At 52.5% G+C, this 21,603-nt stretch overlaps 2 protein-coding genes across 6 annotated transcripts in view; one reads left to right on the plus strand and one right to left on the minus strand.

Moving 5' to 3' along the window:
* Positions 1-1,112: 1,112 nt before the first annotated feature.
* Positions 1,113-21,603, plus strand: part of ST3GAL2 (ST3 beta-galactoside alpha-2,3-sialyltransferase 2) — a 61,913-nt gene continuing 41,422 nt past the window's right edge. For 3 of the 5 annotated variants that reach the window (XM_077983874.1, XM_028840536.2, XM_028840537.2), the window contains exon 1: positions 1,113-1,366. The gene's annotated coding sequence lies outside the window, so the exon portion shown is untranslated. 5 annotated transcript variants of the gene reach the window in all.
* Positions 1,165-21,481, minus strand: LOC144337719 (uncharacterized). The gene is made up of 2 exons (XM_077984671.1): positions 19,345-21,481; positions 1,165-1,866 (listed from the first exon to the last, which is right to left on the minus strand). The coding sequence occupies exon 2, from the start codon at positions 1,681-1,683 to the stop codon at positions 1,225-1,227; it is 459 nt and encodes a 152-aa protein (XP_077840797.1). The 5' UTR covers positions 1,684-1,866; positions 19,345-21,481; the 3' UTR covers positions 1,165-1,224.

Here is a 21,603-nt window from a genome sequence, read left to right on the forward strand (position 1 = left end):
TGTGCTAAATTGGACTAGATTGGGACCCTGCCTTCCCGGGTTTGGCTCTTCAGGGCCATTATTAATTATCCCACAGAAGGGCCATCCTTGAAAGAGGATACCGGTGTGCTAGCAGCAAACACCAACAGCAGAGGTTATCAGGTTATCAAAGCAGTAACCGGCAGCATGAGTAACACCTGGAAACGGGGTAGCAATGCCAATCCTGGGGCCTGCCCTAGAGCTAAAAGAACCAGAAGCTGAGAGTGGGGACAGCAATCTGCGTTTAAACAAGCTCACCAAGAGGATCCCATACACACCAAAAATTCAGAACCACTTTAGCCTCACCTCAGCCTGTTGGAGGGGCGAAACTGCGGTCCACCTGGAGTTTCATAAAGGTTTTGAACTAGGTGCGGAAGTTAGGGAAAGGATGAGCTAAGAAAAGACATGCCAAATATTTAAAATGCATTCACTTTGCCCTCAACAGTAGGAAGCTACAGCCATCTAAGACAGAGCCTGCAATGGGAGATGCCCCCGTGGATGAGGAAACAACAGACACTCTGCCCCCTTTTCCTCTCTTCCCGGGTGGGGAACACAAAGTCCAGCGAGGCCAAACCCCCGCCTGCACCGCTGATGGGGTCTCTCTCCCCTTGGGCCAGGGCGCAGCATCCCCACCGCAGCTTGGGCTTTCAGAGCCTGGGCGTGAAGCCAAGCTGGCCTCAGGTCGCGGCTCTTTGAAAGCGCGAGTGGGAACAGTGCCCTCCGGCCGGGCTCGTCCGCAGCTGGCCACAGCAGCATCTGACAGGCGTCCTCGGCTAGTGTGCACCTCCCTGGAAACCCAGGTATCCCACCCGCCTCGGGGCCGTCTGCTCCAGCCGCCCGAGCCTGGCCTTCTGAGAATGAAGACTTCCCATCCCCCTCCTTCTCCCCTCCTGCGGGGCGGACCCCCGAGCCCTAGCGAAACTACAAAGCCCACAATCCCTGGGGAGCGCGCGCTGTCTTCTGGGAGATGTAGTCCTGGACGCGGGGCGTCCCCGGCGGCCCAGAGCCGCCTAGACTCCATATCCCAGCATGCCGGCGCGCGTGCGGGGGGCGGAGGGAGGGAGAAACGGGGAGGATGTGAATGGGGTGGGGGCAGTCGCCCCTGTCCCCCACCCTTCCCTTCAAGCCGGGCAGGGGTGGGGGGAGGGGCCGGGCTGAGGCGGCGGCGGCGGCGCTCGGGTAGGGCTGGGCCAGGCAAGGGCGGGACTAGCCCACGGCGGGCGGACAAGAGAGCCGCGAGCTAACGGGTCCGGACGCCGGCGGCGGCAGCGGCGACGGCTTTCTGCGCCGGCAGAGGCGGCGGCAGGAGCGGCGAGTATGGCCCGCGCAGCGCCGGGCGCTGACTGAGGTGCGCGGGCGGGATGAGGGCGGGCGGGATGCGGAGCGCCCCGGGCCCCCAGCTGCCCAGACCTCCCATGCGCGGGCAGCTGGCGCGGCCCAGCGACCCAGACCGGCCCGGTCCAGCCCCGCAACTTCCCCCGGGCCGGGGCACCAGGCTCCCTCGTGTAGGCGGGGGTCCGCGCGCGTTGGCCTCATTCCGGATCCCCGCCTTCTGCTCTGCACGTCCAGCCGCTCCCAGCCTCCCAGGGCTCCCGCTCCGCTCCTTTGCCGGTAGCCCCCAGCCCCAGCCCTCGGAAGAGCTCCCTGCCCTGGTCCCGACTTCATTCCACTCCCTAGTTCGTACCCCTAACCCCTGGCTCTCCCGGCCTCTGCTCCACCTGGGAGACCCCGGCCCCACTCTTGGCCGGAGCCTGTCTGCCCCATCAGCACCTCTCTCCTCTCTCCCCTGTGATCTTTCCCCTACCTGGCACTGCCCCCTAACCACCCTCAGTGGCCCAGTTCTCACGGCTCGACCTTCCTACTTTGGGGAAACTGAAGCACGTAAGCCAGAAACTTGGCCAGTGCTCCAGTCCCGTGGAGGCTGGCCTGAACCCCGTCTCTCCTCTCTCCTATTCCTTCTCTGCCTGGGAATGGAAGTCATTTCTTCCCCCCAGTCATTACCCTGTGACTGGACCAAACTTCCACCCCCTGCTACAGCTCTGGGCTGAGCTCACTTGATCTCCCCTTAGCTTCCTGTCACTCCTGTTGGCCTTCCCTACTTCGCATAGCCCATTCCGGGCCCCCTCTGCCTGTAGAGGAGTCACCACCCATTGCTTGCTTGCTCAAGTTAGCCTTTCGAGTTATCTTTTGCCAACTGCATCCACCTCCCGTCTCCCATCTCCCATCTTGCCTCTTGCTTTACAGCTGTGTAAAGGAGCGGAGGACTGAGTCAAAAGTGGTGTTGGAGAAAGGGGCTAGAGAGGTGCTGGGGGCAGGCAGGGACATGAGGCGTCTTTTCAGTCAAAGCCTCCAAGGGGGTACACGCACTCTGGGGCCTCTGGCCAGTAACTCACACTCCTGCCTCGTCTTTGGGACGAATGTTTGGAAGCTCGTTGGCCACCCCTTCCTTGCCCGGTGGGCTCTGAAGCCTCTCTGAGGTGGAAGGTATCCCTGGTTTTTAGAGAGAGGGTGGCATAAGAGGAGTCTGGGAGACCACACCCCTCAGCTTCATCTTGCTTCTGCTGCTAACTTTGGAGGGGTTGCCCTTTCAGGGAGGGATGCCTGCTGGCTGCCCTGATCTCTCTGTGGAGGAAGGCACAGAGTATGTGGGCGGTGATCTCAAGTTTTGTCGTGGTGCTCAGTATTTAGAGGGAACGAGGGCTCAGAAAGGTGGCACAGATTTGCCTGTATTATTCAGTTTTTTGTTTTGTCCTCTTCAGATTTTTTTTTTTTTTTGCGGGGGCGGGGGGGGGCGGAGGAGGGTGGTCATCCATTCTACCCCAGTCCCCAGTTTCCACTGGGATGGGTGGAGGAAGGGAGGGACGGGAGGCTCCAGGAGTTCTGTGGGGTCCTGAAGGAGCAATTTTGATTTGAACCAGATGGTTCACTGCTTCAGCAACCCCCTTCCCAGCCCTCCCCCTTGGCTGTGAATTGGATGCTTTTAACCTTGTAACTTGAGAATGGAGGAAGGGAGGCCAGGGGGCCAACTGTCTGTGTGGGTGTTTATGTCTGCCTCTGCACCCTTGCCTGCAAGCCTGGCAGGGGCCTGTGGGAGTGACCACGCATGGGAGTGCATTGTTGTGATGTGCTGTGGCACGCTGATGGCTCCTGGGAACTTTTGGAGTGCAAATCCCAGATAAAGCCAAGCTTCTAAGAGCAACTGGCTATTGCCTCAGGAGAGCATTTCTACTCCAGCCAAGCCTCAGGGTAAGGACCACTCTTCTTGAGAAGGCACCTGAGATTAAGGAGTCTGCAATACCAGGATTGGGGATTTGGGGAGGCTTGATTTTTCCATGTCTATTCTTGGCAAAAGAAGACCTGAGGGGTAGGGTCTGGGGAGAGGGATGGGAAATGGATTCTTTTGCATTGTTCTGTACCACATCCTGCCTTATTTTGGCGGTATTTGTGTACTTCATTTTGGCTGTCATTAGACTGTGGATGCTCTTCAAATGTGTCCTCATTTTCTGAAATACCACCACCTGGTTTGGTCCTCAGCACATAGTGGGTGTTCAGTAAGTGAATTACAGCAGAAGGTCTCATGGTTACAAGTTTAGGGAAGGATTCTTCACCCTTGACTGAGAGTCAGAGTCCCCTGGAGAGCTGGTTAAGGCACAGATTGTGTGTGGGGGGGGACTCCAGAGTTTTATGGTTTAATCTGGGTGGAGCCTATATTTTGCATCTCTCTCCAGCTCCCTAAGCTAACACTTTGAGAACCACTGGTTTGGGGCCATCACAATTGCTTGAGAGATTAATCCAAGCAGATGTAAAGTCTTTTTTTTTTTTTTTTTGAGATGGAGTCTCACTCTGTTACCTAGACTGGAGTGCAGTGGCACGATCTCGGCTCACTGCAGCTTCCGCCTCCAGGGTTGAAGCGATTCTCTTGTCTCAGCCTGGTTGGCCAACCCTTCCTGGGGTGACAGGAACCTAGGATTACAGGCATATGCCAGGACACCTGGCTACTTTTGTATTTTTAGTAGAGACAGGGTTTCACCATGTTTGCTAGGCTGGTTTTGAACTCTTGACCTCAGGTGATAGGTGATCCCCCCCGCCTTGGCCTCCCAAAGTGCTGGGATTACAGGCATGAGCCACCACTCCTGGCCAGAGGTAAAGTCTTTTTTTTTTTTTTTGAGACAGAGTCTTGCTCTGTCGCCCAGGCTGGAATGCAGTGGCATGATCTCAACTCACTGCAACCTCCGCCTCCCAGGTTCAAGCGATTCTCCTACCTCAGCCTCCCCAGTAGCTGGGATTACAGGTATCTGCCACCATGCCCGGCTAATTTTTGTATTTTTAGTAGAGATGGGGTTTCTCCATGTTGGCCAGGCTGGTCTTGAACTCCTGACCTCAGGTCCCCCCCCCCGCCTCGGCCTCCCAAAGTGTTGGGATTAGAGGTGTGAGCTGCTACACCCAGCTCAATGTAGTCTTTTTTTTTTTTTTTTTTGAAACGGAGTTTCCCTCTTGTTGCCCAGGCTGGACTGCAATGGCATGATCTCTGCTTCCCAGGTTCAAGCTATTCTCCTGTCTCAGCCTCTGGAGTAGCTGGGATTACAGGCATGCACCACCATGCCTGGCTAATTTTTGTATTTTTAAATTTTTTTTTTTATTTTTTGAGATGGAATTTTGTTCTTATTGCCCAGGCTGGAATGCAATGGCACGATGTCAGGTTACTGCAACCTCCACCTCCCGGGTTCAAGTGAGTCTCCTGCCTCAGCCTCCCAAGTAGCTGGGATTACAGGCAGGTACCACCACGCCCATCTAATTTTTTTGTATTTTTAGTAGAGACGGAGTTTCTCCATGTTGGTCAGGCTGGTCCCAAACTCCTGACCTCAGGTGATCTGCCCGCTGTGGCCTCCCAAACTGCTGGGATTACAGGCATGAGCCACTGTGCCCGGACAGCTAGATGTAAAGTCTTAAGAGGGACTTTCTTCCACCTTACTTCCCCACCAGGCTATTCTGGCAGCTGTACTGGTTTGACTTTTCTTTCATTCTGATGCTGCCTAGGATTGGTAATGATTGGAAGGACACTGCCCCACGGTTTTTTGAAGGAATGCCTCACAACCAAGCAGGAAATTTAGGAGCCGTGGCTTTGGAAAAGGGTAACTGTGTGGACATAGTGAAGCAAATTGCTGCACTGGGCCCTCGTCTGGCCTGTGCCTGTTTCCCCAACCAAATGGGTTGGGGTGCCTGCCAAGTAAAGTCCTGCCATGGCTGCACACTAGACAGGGTGCCTGGGAGTCTTTGAAATTTAGAAAAGCAGGAGGCATCACTTACATTGTGCTTTGCAGAGCATTTTCCAGCTGTTGTTTTATAGGTCAGTGGAACATTTATAAGGCAGATACAGACTTAGGTAGGGTTACTGAGGAACAGAGAGATACACTGTGGGTCACACAGCGGCCCTGGGACTCCTGATTCCAACGCCAACGGAGTGGCTGCTGAACCAGTTGCTGCTAATAGCTTGAATCATGGCTGCTGTTCATTGAGTGTTTGCTGCCAGCCAGGCATGGTGCTAGGTGCTCTCTGGTGTTAGTGAATCCTCACAGCAACACTGCAAGGCTGGCGTTGTTGCCGCTGCTTTGTAGATGATGAACTGAGACTTACAGAACTTATCAGTCATGCCCAAACAGACAGCAGGAGGATCTGGGATTGAAACTCATGTCTTTCTGCCGCACAGCCCCTGCTCTTAGTTCCTGCTCCTTGTTGTGCTCAACAAACCTTAATTGTCCTTTGGGGTCGTCTGCCCCCAAAAATCTGAATTTTGTTTGTTTGTTTGTTTTTGAGACGGAGTCTCATTCTGTCGCTAGGCTGGAATGCAGTGGTGTGATCTTGGCTCACTGCAACTTCCGACTCCTGGGTTCAAGTGACTCTCGTGCCTCAGACTCCCAAGTAGCTGGGATTACAGGCACGCACCACCACACCCAGCTAATTTTTGTATTGTTACTGGAGACAGGGTTTTACCATGTTGGCCAGGCTGGTCTCGAACTCCTGACCTCGTGATCTGCCCACCTCAGCCTCCCAAACTGCTGGGATTACAGGTGTGAGCCACTATGCCTGGCCAAGTCTGAGTTTTTTTGAGCCGAGAACTTTGCTGAGTGTTGTGCAGGAGACAGTAATGTCCAAGTTGCTGTCCCCTGGGAGGGGGATAAGACAAGTCCACCAGTAGATCTACAGGGGAAGTGGCCAGTTAAAGGAGGTCTAAGTCATCCCCATAGGGGGTTCAGAAAAGGCATTTGGGATGGGCCTCTAAGGGTAGGTTTCCAGGCAGTGCCTGTGGGCTGGAGGGGTGTGCAGGCCAACAGGTACAAAGATAGGCTATTACAAGGCACATTTAGGGAGATGTCCCTTTTGTCTAGAGCATAGGGGATTTATTTAGAAAGTAGTAAGGAATCCTGTTTGGTTGCAACCAGAAACTTGGCTGCCTTTGGCAGGAAAGCACTTCCTTGGAAAGCTGTGGGAACTATAAAATCAGAGTGACGACTCAGGACCCAGGTCCCCTCCAGGGTCTTGGAGTGGGTACAGCAGGGACCAAAGGCCAGTCTCTTCAGGGAACCACTGTTGCCAGGATGCATCTGCTCCAGCTGTGCTCAGTCATTTTGTCACCACTTGGGATTCATATCCGAGGGAGGAAATGTCTGGTTGGCCCAACCTGGGCCGTGTTCCCTTGTTCTCTTCCTTGGCCAGTGAAGGGCTGGTGGCATGTTGGGCAGTTCCCTCGCAACCCTGCATCCAAAAGCAAAAGTCTCCAGAAGGAGAGAAAATAGACACTGCAAAAAATCAGTCCAGACAGGTGCTGGATAAGGACTTGAACTGACAGGTGGTGACACAGGGGGCTTTAGTCTGACTAGTTTCTGAGCAGACTGAGGGCAAACTGACAGCACAGTATGGCTGGGTCATAAGGGGACAGGGAGAGGAGGGAGGGAGGAGATGGAGAAGTAGATAGAGTCCAGGGGAGATATCATGCAGAACTTGGCAATAGAAGCGGAAAAGTGGGAACAGTCTAGAGAGCTTGCGAAAGTAGCTGTCTTCGGAGCAGACACTTGATGGGCTGGGGCTTGTAGTTTCAGTGCCTGATGATGAGAGCTGGTTCCTTTACTGAAATAGGGCAGTCAGGAGGAGGAAGAGTTGAGGAGAAGGTGATGTGGACTTGCTTTGGAGGAGCTGTGTGCTTATGCTGACCACACAACTGGAATCCTGTTGAGCTGCCTGAGGTTGGGGGCCTTGCCCTGTGGCCGTGGGGCCCCTGAGCCCCAGAGGCTCTCTCGGTGCTGGACGCAGCTGGGGCTCTCTGCCAGCTGGGTGCTTTTGCATCTCTTCTGTTTCCACATGCAGCCAGGGATGGGCTTCTCCTCCTTCCCCTTCTGTCCTTTCAGTTCCCATGTCCCAGCTTCCCTCTCACACACCTGAGCCCTTACCAACTAAAGGACCTGGCCCTGCTTTCTGAAACTGAGTTTTCCTTCCTCTCTGCTCAGAGTGCTTGTTAATGGTAAGTCCTCATCAGCTATTAGGGTAGACATCTCCAAGTGACATGTCACAAGGAGGGGGTCTGAACTTTACCTGCTATCTGGGGGAAATCAGGCTTTTTCCTCCAGTTATGCCATGCTCATCAGGGACCCCTGCCTATGTCCCTAACCAGCCATTTTAGAGTACTTCTTGTTGCTATTTATAAATTATTGTTGTAGTTATAACACATCGTCAAGCTTCCATGTTGCCATTGCGGACCTTGTGGGGTTCCAGGGCACAGGCCGGGCTTTGGGCAATCCTAGCTTTCCAGCTGAGCCCTGGCGGTTTCCTGCTGCAGAAATGGGTGGGAGGGGGGGAGCAGAGTTGTCTTGGGTGGAGGCAGGAGGAGCTATGCTGAAGGGTGCCTTATCCCTGCGGATTCTTAGAGCAGGTCATCTTCCTGGAGTGAAGAGGACTTGCCTTCAATTCAAATATATGTGCTGTTTTACCCTCTATTAATGCAGCAGATATTACTGTGTAGAATAAGGTGAATAAGGGCCAAGGTAAATCTAGAGGGAAAAAATGTAATCTTTTAAAATTTTGCCAATCATGCTAAATGGGGCTCTGTTATCCAGGCTGGAATGCAGTGGTGCTGTCATAGCTCACTGCAGCCTTGAACTCTTGGGGCTCAAGTGGTCCTTCCACCTCGGCTTCCTGAGTAGCTGCAACTGCAGGTGTACACTGTTTTGTGCCCAGCTAAGTTTTTTAATTTTTTTTTTTTTTTAAGACAGAGTCTTGCTCTGTTGCCCAGGCTGGAGTGCAGTGGCACCATCTCGCCTCACTGCAAGCTCCACCTCCCGGGTTCACACCATTCTCCTGCCTCAGCCTCCCGAGTAGCTGGGACTACAGGCGCCCGCCACTACGCCCAGCTAATTTTCTTTTCTTTTTTTTTTTTTTTTTTGAGAAGGAGTCTCACTCTGTCACCCAGGCTGGAGTGCAGTGGCCGGATCTCAGCTCACTGCAAGCTCCGCCTCCCGGGTTTGCGCCATTCTCCTGCCTCAGCCTCCCGAGTAGCTGGGACTACAGACGCCCGCCACCTCACCTGGCTAGTTTTTTTGTATTTTTTAGTAGAGACCGGGTTTCACCGTATTAGCCAGGATGGTCTCGATCTCCTGACCTCGTGATCTGCCCGTCTCGGCCTCCCAAAGTGCTGGGATTACAGGCTTGAGCCACCGTGCCCGGCCTAATTTTCTTGTATTTTTAGTAGAGACGGGGTTTCACTGTGTTATACAGGATGTTCTTGATCTCTTGACCTCGTGATCTGCCCACCTCAGCCTCCCTAAGTGCTGGGATTACAGGCGTGAGCCACCACGCCTGGCCAGTTTTTTTTTTTTTTTAAGAGATGGAAGTTTTGCTGTGTTTCCCAGACTGGTCTTGAACTCCTGGCTTCAAGTGATCCTCCCACCTGGCTAAATTTTATTTGCATGATGGTGATAATTAACACAACACACATAGTTCTGGTATCAGATTTTGAAAACAACTCAGCTTTTTCTTTCGGATGCTATTAGTTTCCAGGTGAATGGGCCTGTCCTCCTGGGAGGTGGCATTGTGGGGCTCAGGGGCAGAGAGGGGACCTTGAGGTGTTGAGGCATGACCCAAGTACCTGCTCTGCTTTCTCTCTTGACTGAGCAGTCCTAGCCCTGTGGGCAGGCAGCAACCCCCAGCCTCAGCAGGTCAGCAGCCTTTGGAGGGAGAAAATTGGCAATAAATGTTAATAGCTAATTGGTCTACAGGGAACTACTTTGGTGTGGAAAAATGAACAAGTTATTTATTTGTGTGGCTAAAGGGAACTTAGAGGGATTAGGGCTGACAGTGAAGAGGGGAAGGTGAGGAGAGGCACAGGTCAGGGGATTGCCCTGCCCTGTCACCCCCTTCTCTCCACCCCCTGCTGCCTCCTTCACGCCCCCTCCTTCCTGTCTTCTTCACAGGCTTCTTTGAGTTTGCAAGGGACCTTAGTAGAATGTGGAATCTCCCCTGCCCTGTAAGTCAGGTTTCCCCAACCTTTGTTCCTACCCAAGTTCAGTTAAACACAAAGCACCAGCGATTTGATGCAGGCAGTGAATTGGAACCTGAGTTTCAGGGGGAAGTAAAAGTTTCTGTGGGCCTGTGTGGAGTCTGTAGGCTACACAAGAAAAGGTGGCAGCAACCAAAGGGAATGAGGCTGTGTGGGAAAGTAAAGGGGGAGGAGAGAACCCCGGCCTCCTCGGTTCCCATCTCTCTTGGGTGCTCTAGGGAGCAATGTGAGTCCCGGGTTCGGGTTGCCAGACCACAAGGGAGTTTCTGGGGCCTGGCCCTCTCTCTGTTCCTTCCTGTCCCAGAGGGCTTAGTATTTCCCTGGATTGAGGCCTGTTTAGTGTTTGGCTGTTTCTGGGGCCTCCAGCGTGGCTCAGAGATCCCAGGTCCGTGGGTAGGAGGAGATGGTGAGGAGAGAAATGGGCACCCCGTTCATGCTCCCCTCGTGAAGGGGACCAACATTGGCACTTGCTTACACTGGAAGAGGCTGTGGCATGGGAAGCAGGTCAATGGTTTTCGTCAAGGAGGTGCAGCCCAAGATCACAGTGGTGGCTGTTTGATGAAAGATTTTCCTCAGTGCCTGAAAAGCGATTTACTCTTGTCCTTAAAGCAGCAGTGGGCAGACTTTTAGAATGAGTGTGAGTTTTAATCTCAAGTGGCAGTGCCCAGCTGTCTGCATTCCTCAGTCCCTTCAGACCTGGCTCAGGTATTTTGGAGGGCATGGTCTTCCACCCATGCTGCCAGTCCTGGCAGTTCCTGCCCAACCTGCATCCCTGGCCATACCCTCCCACTCATGCTGTGCGGACAGAGTGAGGCCTGCTGGCCCTCTGTTGGCAGCGCAGAGGCCCAGGTGGAGGCCTGGGCTGGCCGAGGGCCCAAGAGCCTCAGGGCAGGTCTGTTTGGCTGTCCTCAAGGGAAAGCAGCTTGTTATTCTCAGGGGGCATGAGGGAGCAGCTGATTTTCACAGTCCAGGGCTTGGTCTGGTTGGAAGCATACAGGATTCTTGCTGCCTTAGCTACCCACAGGGTTTTGGTGCTGTGTGACCCAGGGCAAGTCATTGCCCCTCTCTAAGCCTGGGAGGCCGAGGCGGGCGAATCACCTGAGGTCAGGAATTCAAGCCCAGCCTGGCCAATACGGCAAAATCCCATCTCTACTAACAAGACAAAAAATTAGCCGGGGCCAGGCGCGGTGGCTCAAGCCTGTAATCCCAGCACTTTGGGAGGCCGAGGTGGGTGGATCACGAGGTCAGGAGTTGGAGACCATCCTGGCTAACACGGTGAAACCCCGTCTCTACTAAAAAAAATACAAAAAACTAGCCGGGCGAGGTGGCGGGCGCCTGTAGTCCCAGCTACTCGGGAGGCTGAGGCAGGAGAAAGGCGTGAACTCGGGAGGCGGAGCTTGCAGTGAGCCAAGATCCGGCCACTGCACTCCAGCCTGGGCGGCAGAGCGAGACTCCGTCTCAAAAAAAAAAAAAAAAAAAACAAAAAATTAGCCGGGTGTGGTGGAGGGCTCCTGTAATCCCAGCTACTGGGGAGGCTGAGGCTGGAGAATCACTTGAACCTGGGAGGCGGAGGTTGCAGTGAGATCACACCATTTCACTCGAGCCTGGGTAACAAGAGCGAAACCCTGCCTCAAAAAGAAAAAAAAAAAAAAAAAAAGAATTTAAAGCCCTGCTCAGAGATTCACTCTTAAGCCATCTGGTCAACCTGACAGAAGCCTGCCACAGCCCGAGTGGGGAGGTAGTACTGGGGGCCCAGGAGGTCATCATGAGGGCCAGATGTCTGTGGGAATTGGCTTGAACTTTCTCCTAACCTGTTTGGATGCGTTAAACAGCAACCTGCTCTGGCATCTGCCTGGAGAACTCAGGCTCCTGCAGCTGAGGGGACTGTGCTTGGTTCCCCTGCGTCCAGTAGTTCCTCACCCCCAGTTCCAACTCCTGCTCTGTCCTGGATTCAGGCAGAAAACTCCATCGGGTCTCTTTCCTCCCTTCTTACTCTGGCCACCATTTAGGTCCTGGGGTGACTGTTAATAGGATTCCCATTTTTTTATTTGCCAAGTTCTCCCCCACCCTTTTATGTCCTGTGCTCTGCTCTAGCCAGGCTTTTTCCCAAAGCCAGGGTGGGAGGTGGAATCACAGACATCCTGGGAGGCGCTGGGTCAGCCTCACAGCCACGTGGCAGATATGTGAGGAGTTGAGAACCCGCTTGGAAGGGGCGGGGTAGGATCTCATTATAGAGAAGAGGAGGAAGGTAGTGAGGAAAAGGCCACACATACCAATATACAAAGGCCTGAACTGAGAAGGCTGGGGACATTTGGGGACCTTGAGGAGTCCAGTTTGAGCAGAGCATAAGGTTTCCTGGATCGTATCCAAGAGGGAGGGGTAGGATAGAGGGGTCTGGGGAGAGATGGGCCCCAAGCCGCACCCTAGCAGGGAGGAAGGGGCAGGCTTTCCGGCAGCCTCTGGCTGTCCTGGGCTGGTCACAAAGAATTGTGCTTACAGGAAGTGTGGGAGGGGTTGTTAATGGCAGTTTGTTCACAGGCTGCTGAAGCTGCCAAAGGTCAGTCTGATAAGAGGGAAGAGATAGACTCCTTGAGTTTTGTAATGCCAGATAGCTGCCTTCTCTTAGCTGGCCCCACAGATACTGACAGTTGATTTTGGTGCTGCTGCCGCTCTGTCACCTCCTCCTGAAATACACAACCCCTGGCTTCGGCCCAGCTGGGTTTCCCCTGCCTGGCCACCAGCTCCCTTTCCCATCTGCGGTCAGCTGTGCACTGGGGGAGGGGACAAACCTGGCAAGACTGAGCTCATTCTGAGCCTGACTCAGGAGTTTGAAGCCTCCCCAGGAGTGGCGCCAGGGCTGTGGATGGAGCAGTGACTTCCAGACCCTTTCTGTTCCATTTTGGTCTCAGGGTTATCCTGCAGCCCAGCCAGCCAGACCTGGGGCCTTTGGGGAGTTCTGCCTTTACCCCAGAGCATTGGGAGGTCTGGCTTTTGTGCTGAGAGGAATTAGAGATGGGGATCTGATGAGATTTGCTTATGTGAAGACCACTTTGGCTTCCCTATGAAGAAGGAGTTGAAGGGGGTCTGTTTAGTAGATCTGGGGCTTAAGTGGTTAGGAGGCTGCTGTAGGTGAAGAATGACATTTCCTTGGATGGAGTGATGGTTGTAGACAGAGCAAGAAATAGAAAGATCTGAGAGACATTTCAGTGGTAAAAATTAGTTGAAATTTGTAATAGATTGGCTGTGAGAGATTGAGGAAGGAGGGCTCACATATGACTCTTATGGTTCAGAGTTAGATGGAAGGGGGTTCCTTTCCCAGAAATTGGCAATACAGAAAGAAGACTGGGTTTGGCTGGGCGCGGTGGCTCACACCTGTAATCCCAGCACTTTGGGAGCCCGAGGCGAGCGGATCACGAGGTCAGGAGATCGAGACCAGCCTGGCTAACATGGTGAAACCCTGTCTCTACTAAAAATACAAAAATTAGCCAGGCGTGGTGGCGGGCGCCTGTAGTCCCAGCTACTCAGGAGGCTGAGGCAGGAAAATTGCTTGAACCTGGGAGGTGGAGCTTGCAGTGAGCCAAGATCACGCCATTGCACTCCAGCCTGGGCAACAAAGCGAGATTCCATCTCAAAAAAAAAAAAAAAAAGAAGACTGGGTTTGAGGGGCTTGGATTATGCATGAGTTTCGTTTGGAGCAGGTTGAGTTTGAGATACTTTTGGGATACCTCTAAGGTGTATCGTCTAAAAGACAGCATCTAGAAATTAGTGGGATAGATGGGTCTGGTGTTTAGGGGCGTGACTGGCACCATTTGAAAAGCCAGAGATGGTCAGGTATGGTGGCTTGCATCTGTAATCTCAGCACTTTGGGATGCTGAAGTAAGAGGATTGCCTAAACCCAGGAGTTCGAGACCAGCCTGGGAAACATAGGGAGACCACGTCGGTACAAAATATTTTATAAAGTAGCTGGGAATGGTGTACATACCAGTGGTCCCCTCAGGAGGCTGATGTGGGAGGATTACTGGAGCCTGGGAGGTCAATCCTGCAGTGAACTATTTTTGCGCCACTGCACTCCAGCCTGGGCCACAGAGCGAGACCCTTTCTCAAAAAAAAAATAATAATAGGCTGGGCGCAGTGGCTCACGCCTGTAATCCCAGCACTTTGGGAGGCCGAGACGGGCGGATCATGAGGTCAGGAGATCGAGATCATCCTGGCTAACACAGTGAAACCCCGTCTCTACTAAAAAAATACAAAAAACTAGCCAGGCGTGGTGGCGGGCGCCTGTAGTCCCAGCTACTCGGGAGGCTGAGGCAGGAGAATGGCGTAAACCCGGGAGGCGGAGCTTGCAGTGAGCTGAGATCCGGCCACTGCACTCCAGCCTGGGCGACAGAGCGAGACTCCGTCTCAAAAAATAAAATAAAATAAAATAAAATAAATAAAATAAAATAAAATAAAATAAAATAAAATCCAGAGATAATTCTTGAGGTTGAAAAACACTTTTGGTTCAGGCGCGGTGACTCATGCCTGTAATCCCAGCACTTTGGGAGGCTGAAGTGGGTGGATCACCTGAGGTCAGGAGTTCAAGACCAGCCTGACCAACATGGAGAAACCTCGTCTCTACTAAAAATACAAAATTAATCTGGGTGGTGGTGCATGCCTGTAATCCCAGCTACTCAGGAGGCTCAGGCAGGAGAATTGCTTGAACCCAGGAGGCAGAGGTTGTGGTGAGCCAAGATTGTACCATTGCACTCCAGTCTGGGCAACAAGAGTGAAACTCCGTCTCAAAAAAAAGAAAGAAAAAACACTTTTGAGGGCTGGGTGCGGTGGCTCACACCTGTAGTCCCCACACTTTGGGAGGCTGAGGCAGGTGGATTGACTGAGGTCAAGAGTTCAAGACCAGCCTGGCCAACCTGGTGAAACCCCATGTCTACTAAAAATATAAAGAATTAGCCAGATATGGTGGCACGCACCTGTAGTCCCAGCTACTTGGAAGCCTGAGGCAGGAGAATTGCTTGAACCCGGGAGGCGGAGGTTGCAGTAAGTGGAGATTACGCCATTGCACTCCAGCCTGGGTGACAGAGTGAGATTCAGTCTCAAAAAAAAAAAAAAAAAAAAAAAGGCCGGGTGCAGTGGCTCAAGCTTGTAATCCCAGCACTTTGGGAGGCCGAGATGGGTGGATCACGAGGTCAGGAGATCGAGACCATCCTGGCTAACACGGTGAAACCCCTCTCTACTAAAAAATACAAAAAACTAGCCAGGAGAGGTGGCAGGCGCCTGTAGTCCCAGCTACTCGGGAAGCTGAGGCAGGAGAATTGCTTGAACCCGGGAGGCGGAGGTTGCAGTAAGTGGAGATTACGCCATTGCACTCTAGCCTGGGTGACAGAGTGAGATTCAGTCTCAAAAAAAAAAAAAAAAAAAAAAAAAGGCCGGGTGCAGTGGCTCAAGCTTGTAATCCCAGCACTTTGGGAGGCCGAGATGGGTGGATCACGAGGTCAGGAGATCGAGACCATCCTGGCTAACACGGTGAAACCCCTCTCTACTAAAAAATACAAAAAACTAGCTAGGCGAGGTGGCAGGCGCCTGTAGTCCCAGCTACTCGGGAGGCTGAGGCAGAAGAATGGTGTAAACCCAGAAGGCGGAGCTTGCAGTGAGCTGAGATCTGGCCACTGCACTCCAGCCCGGGCGACAGAGTGAGACTCCATCTCAAAAAAAAAAAAAAAAAAAAAAAGGCTTTGGCCCCCATAGTGCATTACAAGATGAGAAATGAAATGTAGGATCCTAACTTCCTGTTACGTTCTGAATGGTGTACGTTCTGTACGCGCCCTGCCGAGTAAGTAGCTTTATAAAGTTCTTGGCCAGGCATGGTGGCTCACACCTGTAATCCCAGCACTCTGGGAGGCTGAGACAGGCAGATCACCTGAGGTCAGGAGTTCGAGACCAGCCTGACCAACATGGAGAAACCCCGTTTCTACTAAAAATACAAAATTAGCCGGTCATGGTGGTGCATGCTTGTAATCCCAGCTACTCAGGAGGCTGAGGCAGGAGAATTGCTTTAACCCGGGAGGTGGAGGTTGCAGTGAGCCGAGATTGCGCCACTGCACTCCAGCCTGGGCAACAAGAGCAAAACTCTGTCTCAAAAATAAATAAATAAGAAAAATGGGCCGGGCGCGGTGGCTCAAGCCTGTAATCCCAGCACTTTGGGAGGCCGAGACGGGTGGATCACGAGGTCAGGAGATCGAGACCATCCTGGATAACATGGTGAAACCCCGTCTCTACTAAGAAATACAAAAAACTAGCCGGGCGAGGTGGCGGGCGCCTGTAGTCCCAGCTACTCGGGAGGCTGAGGCAGGAGAATGGCGTGAACCTGGGAGGCGGAGCTTGCAGTGAGCTGAGATCCGGCCACTGCACTCCAGCCTGGGCTACAGAGCGAGACTCCGTCTCAAAAAAAAAAAAGAAAAATGATAGAAAATAAAATAAAGTTCTTGCAAATGAAATGGAAAATGGTTGCACATGGTGTAAGATTGTATCATTTGGACTTCTTTAATTACACTGGCCAAAAATTCAATTTGAAGTGCCTTTTGATGTAAGGGAAACCTTTGACTCAGGTGCCTGTGGGTATGACTGGCCACACGCAGGGAAAATAATGCCGCTCTTGGTTCCCACGTGATGGAAGGTGTCTGCTCGTGGCACAGGCCTCTTTCCTCTCGGCATCTCTTCTCAAGATGCCTTCTGGAGTCCTGGGTTCACTCTGATGTGGAGCCTGTGTCCAAACTCGAACCAGGCACTGTGGCTGGGTGCATTGGTGCCCTGATTGGCCAAGCCTGGGTTACAGGGCACAGAGATGGCAGCTGGGGAGAGATGATTCCCCAAAGACCTGTTGTTCATGATAAAGATGTCTTTCATTGAGCTGGGCACGGTGATGCATGCCTGTAGTCCCCACTGCTTGGGAAGCTGAGGTGGAGGAATTGCTTGAGCCCAAAAGTTCAAATACAGCCTGGTCAACATAAAAAAGATGTGATAGGCCAGGCGCAGCAGCTCACATCTGTAATTCCAGCACTTTAGGAGGCCGAGGTGGACGGATCACCTGAGTTCAGGAGTTCAAGATCAGCCTGGTCACCATGGTGAAACCCTGTCTCATAAAGATACAGAAATTAGCTGGGTGTGGTGATGTGCGCCTGTAGTTCCAGCTTCTCAGGAGGCTGAGGCAGGAGAATTGCTTGAACCCAGGAGGCAGAGGTTTCAGTGAGCTGAGATCGTGCCACTGCACTCCATCCTGGGTGACAGAGTGAGACTCTGTCTCAGGAAAAAAAAAGAAAAGTGATATATTGAAGTAGTGGTAGGTACCATTTTGACCCATGGAGACCATGCTTTGCTGTAGTTCTATTGCCATTTATTAATTTACCTTGTTAAAAGTTGAATGTTAGAATGTAAAATGGAACTTAAAATTGTTAAGTCATAGCTGGGCATGGTGGTTCACGCCTGTAATCCCAGCACTTTGGGAGGCTGAGGCAAGCAGATCACCTGAGGTTGGGAGTTCGAGACCAGCCTGACCAACATGGAGAAACTCTGTTTCTACTAAAAATACAAAAAAAAAAAAAAAAATTAGCTGGGCATCATGGCACATGCCTGTGATCCCAGCTACTCAGAAGGCTGAGGCAGGAGAATCGCTTGAACCCAGGAGGTGGAGGTTGTGGTGAGCCGAGATCGCGCCATTGCACTTCAGCTTGGGCAGCAAGAGCCAAACTTCATCTCCAAAAAAAAAAAAAACATCATTGAGTCATTCCATTTGCAGATCAGGAAGTGGAAGTTGAGAAATTTGCCCAAGGTCTCCAAACCAGGAGGTAGAAGAACTGAGGCAAGAACCCAGGTTGTCTGAAATGCAGGCAGGAGGCTCTTTCCAGTGTGGAGTACTGACTTTTTTTTTGTTTGTTTTGAGATGGAGTCTTTCTCTGTCACCCAGGTTGTAGTGCAGTAGCTCGGTCTTGGCTCATTGCAGCCTCTGCCTCCCAGGTTCAAGCGATTCTTCTGCCTCAGCCTCCCCAGTAGCAGGGACGACAGGTGTGTGCCACCATTCCCGGCTAATTTTTGTATTTTTAGTACAAATACAAATACAAAAGATGGGATTTCACCACGTTGGCCAGGCTGGATTCAAACTCCTGACCTCAGGTGATCTGCCTGACGCAGCCTCCCAAAGTGCTGGGATTACAGGCATGAGCCACCGCACCCAGCCTAAAGTGTTGATTTTTATGGCAAATGGTCCCTTCCTCCTAATGGCCTGGGGGAGATCTGTGTGTGGCTAGGTCCTGTCTGAGATGGAGACATTCAGTGACATGAGCTTCCTGAATGCCCACCCTCCTGTGCTGTTCCTTGCTGGCACTGGGATGAGGACATGGCTCTGGTGTGGCTGTGCTTTCTGGATTCTGTTGAGAGATTTGGGGTAAGTCGTGCTGCCTCTCTGTCTCCTTTTTGGAAGAGAATGCCCAGGACAGTGGTGCCAGTTTCAGGTACAGAAAGACAAAAATAGCGCTCTTTTGGACTCAGTTCTCTGTCTCCTCCAGTTTGTGAGGGGACAGGTATTTGACTCAGCTTGGCAAAGCCAGGAATGGGGTATTGTAGTAAGAGCTCAGCAGTGTGCTCTGGGCTTTGAGTCTCTGACTTAAGAGGAGACCTCAGTTCGGTCTTACACAGGCTTCTTACCTCAGGTGAGTCACTTTGCTGGGGTCTCTGGGCCAGAGGTCAAGGCTGCCCCTATGAGGGCTTTGGGCTCTTTGAGGGTATGGCGTTATGTGTATATTAACAAAATGCTGGTGCGCCTGGGAACTTTGGGGCAGTGCTCACCAGCTCCTGAGTTCTCGGGAGTGAAGTTTGGGACTGGATGCCTCTTTCATTCTGAGCCTCTCCCTCCTGTGTCTTTCCTTTTGCCCTTCAGATGTTTGCTGACAGCCAGTTCTCTCCCGAACTGTCTGCCAGCCCAGACTGACCTGTCTGCCTCTCCTGCTCGGTGCTCAGAGCACCCTGCCTATTTATGCCTGAGGCCGGTTCTAACTGGTCCCCTAATCCCGTCTCACACACACCTGTTCCCTTTGGCTTAGCCGTAGTGTCGCCTCTCGTCCCTGTTTCCTTCCTCTCTGTGAGGCTGAAAGTCAGTGTTACTTGGGGATATAGCACTCCACAGCCTACAGTCATTGCTCATTTAATCTTTGCAGGGAGTGTGTGAGGTTAGTAGGTAGGCATTAGCATGCTCATTTTACAAATGGAGGACCCGAGGCCCAGAGAGGTATGATTTGCCCAAAGACACACAGCTGCTTTGCTATTGAGCACAGCCAGTCCTGGAATCAAAGTCCTCTGGCATTGGTCCATCATTCACTAATGTTAGTGCAGGCTGGGCATGGTGGCTCAGGCCCATCCAGCACTTTCAGAGGCTGAGACAGGAGAGTTGGGGTCAGGAGTTCAAGACCAGCCTGGGCAACATAGCGAGACCCTGGCTTTACAAAAACAAGCAATAACAACAAACAAAATGGTAACTCATAGGTATGAGTTAACCACATGTGGGGTGGGGATGCCCTAGCCTCACAATGGGGAGGCAAGGGCTTGAAAGCAGAGTCAGGCATGGTGTTGTGTGCACCTGTGGTCCCAGCTGCTCAGGAGGCTGAGGCTGAGGCAGGAGGTCAAGACTGCAGTGAGCCATGAACCCACCACTGCACTCCAGCCTGGGCTGGAGTAAGACCTTGTCTCAAAGAGTGGTGGGGTTTGAAAGCAGGCCCTGGGCCCCGCCTCCTCACAGCCCCATTCCCTGATAGCACCATCATGTGGGCGATGCCTGTGTAACCCCAAGCTATATAATAAAGCCAGACAACAAAGACAGCTCCCTGGGGGCCACTGTAATGGACTAAGGTCTGTGTATCCCTCCTTTCCACATCCCCCCAAACTTGACAACAGCAGTGCATGGCACAATGGATGTTGTCTTGGTAGGGAGCTTATAACTCAGCTTAGGCCAGATCCAGGAGGACAGGTCAGTCCTTGAGGAAGGGCAGCAGGGACCGAGGAGGGCCCCTGGCCTCCCCCGCCCTGATTTTTCTCACCGGGAATGAGGCTCAGAGGCAGTGCCAGGGAAAGGCCCACTTTGGGCCTACTCACAGCAGTGATAGTGCCACTTTCCAGAGGTGGTGAACTGATTCCCTAGCAACCAGGGGCCCTGCCTGAGTAGGTCACAGCACGTCGTCGGCTCCTCAGGAAAGAGGAAGACTGCTCAGCTGGAGCTCGGGACACATGAAGGCAGGTGTGTGCTGGGCTCTCAGGGCACTGTCCTCCCCAGCCCACCTCCCAGGGCTGAACCTTAGTGACAGGGAAAAGCAGGGTGTGGGGCAGCGATGCTTCCCAAAGCCACCTGCAGGGTTGGTGCTGGAAGTTACCCGATGGCACTAAGCTGCCCATGGGCTCGCAGTGACCTCTCTTCCTAGCTGAAACTTCCAGGGTCCCTGTTGGACAGGAAGTGTCCAGAGGACACAGCAGCTGAGCAAGGGGCCCACCTCTGGTTCCCTTTGTCTTTTCCTTTGCGTTTCTGTACCTTCACTCTGGAGGGCTAGGCGGGGGGACATGACTTCCTTTTAGTCTTGTGGTCCAAGCATGGATGCAAACACCTTCCTTGAGTTTCCATGAGCATAGCTGCCACAGGCTGACCTTTCCGAAAGACATTACTAAATATAAAAGGAGTACAAAAGAAAGCTAAAGATAGGGTGTGTGAAGAATAAAAACAGCCTGGCTCACAAAGAACAAGTTACTGGTTTGTTTCCAGGGCTTTCGGACCCTGCCCTGTTATTCTCCTTCTAGGAGATAACCACCTCCAAGGCCAGCAGACATCTGCACATCCTTTTGCCAGGCTCTCTGGCTTCCTAGTGCTGGCTTGTCCACTGTCTAGGTTGTGTTCTAGGACCCGTGCCACCAGGAATCCTCTCCAGACTACTGGACCACCTTGTGGTCAGATCTCTGTTCTGCCCTCTTCTCTACCCAGGGCTGCTGGCTGTGGTGGTGGAGGGAGGGATGCCTGTTTCCCTAGGTCTCCCAGGTGATTGGCACCTATGTGACTGGACCTTTTAGGAGTGCAGCATTGTTCCAAGTAGGCCTTGGAATATGACCTACCTCTTGCCATACTGCTCAGGCCAGTTTAGCCCACGAGCTGCCATGCAAAAGGCTTTCTCCAACATCTGATCTTGGCAGAAACTATACAAGTCTCCCCACCTGGTTCTTTCCTCCCACTGGGCCACAAGAATAGAAACTGATAAGAAGTTGGCCTGGTTGATGGAAGTTTTTTGGGTAGGCTGGGGAAAAGATTGTTCTAGGTTTGGAGCGGGGCACAAAAAAAGCCCCACCACATGTCAATGAAGGAAGTAGATAAGATCCTGGCCAAAAAGTTCAGTTTCTAGCCTGTGGTGTCAGCTCTGCGTGCTGCTTAGCATCTGGGTGGGGCCCAGGAGCCAGATGTGACTCCAGGCTGCTGCTTGCTGGCGTGTGCAGTATGCCCATTTCATTCCAGGTGTTCACTTGCAGTCCCAAGAAATCAAAAGAACTACTGCCTCACAGGGAAATGTGGGGATAGGATAGATTAAGAAGGGGGTCAAGACTGGGAGTGGAGACTCACGCCTATAATCCTAGCACTTTGGGAGGCTGAGGCGGGCGGATCACCATAGTTCAAGAGTTTGAGACCAGCCTGGCCAGCATGGCTAAACCCTGTCTCTACTAAAATACAAAAATTAGCCGGGCATAGTGGCGGGCAACTATAATCCTAGCTACTTAGGAGGCTGGGGCAGGAGAATCACTTGAACCCTGGGGGCGGAGGTTGCAGTGAGTCGAGATCATGCCATTTCACTCTAGCTTGGGCGAAAGAGCAAAACTTGGTCTCAAAAAAAAAAAAAAAAAAAAGGAAAGGGGGGTCAATTTGTCAGTTGTGATGTCCCCACCCCACCTAGAACTTAGGAGCCCTTTGGAGGGATTTGCCTGGTACAAAGTAGGCCTCCATACCTGCAGCCTGGACTGTTGCTGTC

This window comes from Macaca mulatta, chromosome 20, assembly GCF_049350105.2.
Source record: "Macaca mulatta isolate MMU2019108-1 chromosome 20, T2T-MMU8v2.0, whole genome shotgun sequence".
In the NCBI taxonomy this organism is placed as follows: domain Eukaryota; kingdom Metazoa; phylum Chordata; class Mammalia; order Primates; family Cercopithecidae; genus Macaca; species Macaca mulatta.

Coding starts and splice junctions, on each gene's coding strand:
- LOC144337719 (XM_077984671.1), bottom strand. CDS start 1,683: ATGAAGTCGGGACCAGGGCAGGGAGCTCTTCCGAGGGCTGGGGCTGGG.